Source organism: Tupaia chinensis, unplaced genomic scaffold (genome assembly GCF_000334495.1).
Source record: "Tupaia chinensis unplaced genomic scaffold, TupChi_1.0 Scaffold144952_1, whole genome shotgun sequence".
In the NCBI taxonomy this organism is placed as follows: Eukaryota; Metazoa; Chordata; class Mammalia; order Scandentia; family Tupaiidae; genus Tupaia; species Tupaia belangeri.
Genome location: NW_006204812.1, coordinates 539712 through 542446, shown reverse-complemented (window position 1 = coordinate 542446; position 2735 = coordinate 539712). Strand labels below are relative to the sequence as shown.

The 2735-nt window shown below is 37.0% G+C and overlaps 1 protein-coding gene across 1 annotated transcript in view; it reads right to left on the bottom strand.

The window, feature by feature from the left end:
- ATAD2B (ATPase family AAA domain containing 2B) overlaps window positions 1-2735 on the bottom strand; it is a gene marked incomplete at its 5' end in the record, with an annotated part of 152389 nt that overhangs the window by 69390 nt on the left and 80264 nt on the right. Inside the window, one exon of the mRNA XM_014583869.2 lies at window positions 97-283. Coding sequence (XP_014439355.1) covers window positions 97-283 — 187 coding nt within the window. The remainder of the gene's footprint in view (window positions 1-96; window positions 284-2735) is intronic.

Genomic DNA, 2735 nt, shown 5'->3' with positions numbered 1-2735 from the left:
GGGGGCCCACGTCCCCTAAAAAAAAAATCCCCAAAAAAAAAAAAAAAAAAAAAAAAAAAAGATTTAGTGAAGCACCTTGATACGGTACAAACCTACCTGTGCACATGATTCTTCGGGTGTTTTGGCACTAACTGAATAAAGTGCGGGGAGATCTAGCCTATGCACAGAGAACTTCTCTAGAGTATGCAAAAGTGCTGGAGCAAGGTGAGAAGTCTGTCCTGAGCCTCGTTCTCCAGACAGCAACAATCGTGGCCTGTACGAGGTTGGCTGATGATATGGTGACCTGTAATACAGGTAAGACATAATGAATTCAAGACCATATAGTCTGAAGGTCAGTATGAAATATTAGGCAAAATATTTACATTAAAAATGGAACTCCAAATTAATTAAACTTTATCTTTCTTAGATTTTTTAGGATAGTTTTTTTCATTAATCATTTCTCTACTGTTGATATCTAAGACCATAATAATCAAGATGTAAAGATACAAAAATCTACTCTAAAAGAAACTAAAATCGTCATGGTATTCATTCTATCACACACGTGTATTAACCTGGAAAATGTTTCAAACTGTATCCTTTAGTTTTTAATTATCCAAGGTTAAATGTTATGAATCCTATTTCTCCAACAAAGGTGAAGGACCTAGAGATTATTTCAAATGTAGAATTTTAAAAAAATAAATGGTTAAAATGGTAAATTTGATGTTATGTCCACTTTAGTGCTGCTGTGGTCTGAATGTGCCAACTCTTATCCAATTAATATGTTGAAGGTTAATCATCAGTGTAATGGTTAGTCATCAATTAATGGGGCCTCTAGGAACTAGCTAGCCCTCTCAGTCCCTTCCATCCATGGAAAGACATTGTTGGTCCCTTCCAGAATAAGCAGCACTTAAAGCACCAGGATGGAATCAAAGACAAAGCTCTCACAAGACATCAAATCTACCAGTGCCTTGATCTTGACCTTCCTAGCCTTAACAAGTGTAAGCAATACATTTATACTTTTTATAAACTACAGGGTCTACAGTATTTTTTAAATAGTAGCAGCAATGAACTATAAAATGACCACAATTTTTTAAATAGACAAGAAAAAGTTTTCCATAGCTGACAAATTTTGTTTTAGAGACAATAAACATGAACTGTTTTTACTCTAATATATAACATCTAAAGCCCTACTCTGGACCCAGCAAGTAGCATAATGGCTAAGGCAATGGACTCCAACATGGTCGACTGTGGTTCGAGTCCTGGACTCAGCAGCATGAAAATCACGCCAGGCCTGTGTGCATGTATGCCCAAAATCCCAAGAAGAGAAGGGAGAAGGGACTGCTGTATGGCCATTCCCCCAGGAGGTGATTCTCACTTTCCCTCTCTCTGTATCTTTCTGTCTCTTTCCTTTCCAGTGAGTGCACACGCCCTATAACAAAAATCTTAAAAAGAAAAAAAAAAAAAACCTACACTAGAGAAGAAAAATACATTAAACCAAACTTAACTTGTATTCTCTATAGCCCACAGAGCCATTAAAATAGAAAATGAAACAAGTCGAACTATTGTCACTATAGGCAGTGCTAGAGATTCTAAAGCAATGCAGTAAGAAAATAAGGAGATGCGGGCCTCTCTGTGGCCTTGTGGTTAAGCCAGCTGGATCCCACATGGCTGGCTACACAGCTGAAGTCCAGGCCCACGCAGCTTGAAAAGCATACCATGTATGTGTACGCGCATACCCCAGATCTCAACAGCGTGAAGAAATGGAGAAGGTATTACAGAGTGATCATGCCTCACTGGGGGGTGTTCTCTCTCTCTGTCTCTCTCTGCCTCTGTCTCTGGCAAGTGCATGCACTCTCTGACAAATTAAAAAGGAGAAAAATAAAAGAAATTATAAATAGAACTAATGGAAAAGAAACAGAGAAAACCTAATACCTGTGAGGGATTATCATTATATATTAGAAAATCCCAGAGAGGAACCAGGAGATGGTGTAATGGTTACATCACTGGACTCCCATGTAGTCAACTGCGGTTTAAGTCCTGGACCCAGCAGCTTAAAATTCACACTGGGCCCATGTGCATGCATGCCCAAAATCCCAAAATGAGAATGGAGGACAAGGGATTACAGCATTGCCATATCCCTGGAGGGTGATTTTTCCCTTTCTGTCTCTCCAGTGAGCACACACGCAAAGAATCTCTCTCTATAACAAAAAAAGAAAATTCAAGAGACTCCACTAATAACTATCAGAATCTACCAGAAAAGTAAGCAGAAAGAAAACAGAAATAGAAAAAAAAAAATCAATAGATTTCCTAAACACTATCAATAACCAATACAAAAAAGGAAAGGAGATCCTAGCCACAATTCCAAAAATAATATAAAAGGTGAAACAAACAATATCAAATAATAATCTTGTCAAGAAAAGATTGATACTGAGCCCAAATCCAAAGATTAAATATACAAAGATGTCAAATCTTGCTAGTTGATTTATATTTTATTCCACACACTTTAAAATTTCAAATCAAAATCCCAAAAGAACTTGGAGGGCAAGACTTAAAACTTATTCTCAACTTTACCTGAAAGAAATATCAAGCAAGAACATCAAGAAAATTCTGGAAAAACAGTTTATGATTTCGGAGCATTCAAACATGTTTTAGTAGCAAGTATTCATTCACATTTCTTGTTACATTTTCTTAACAATGCTTTGAAATAGAGTTTCATTACATTAAAACAGATGAAGGGGCTCAATGCCATGGTTCAG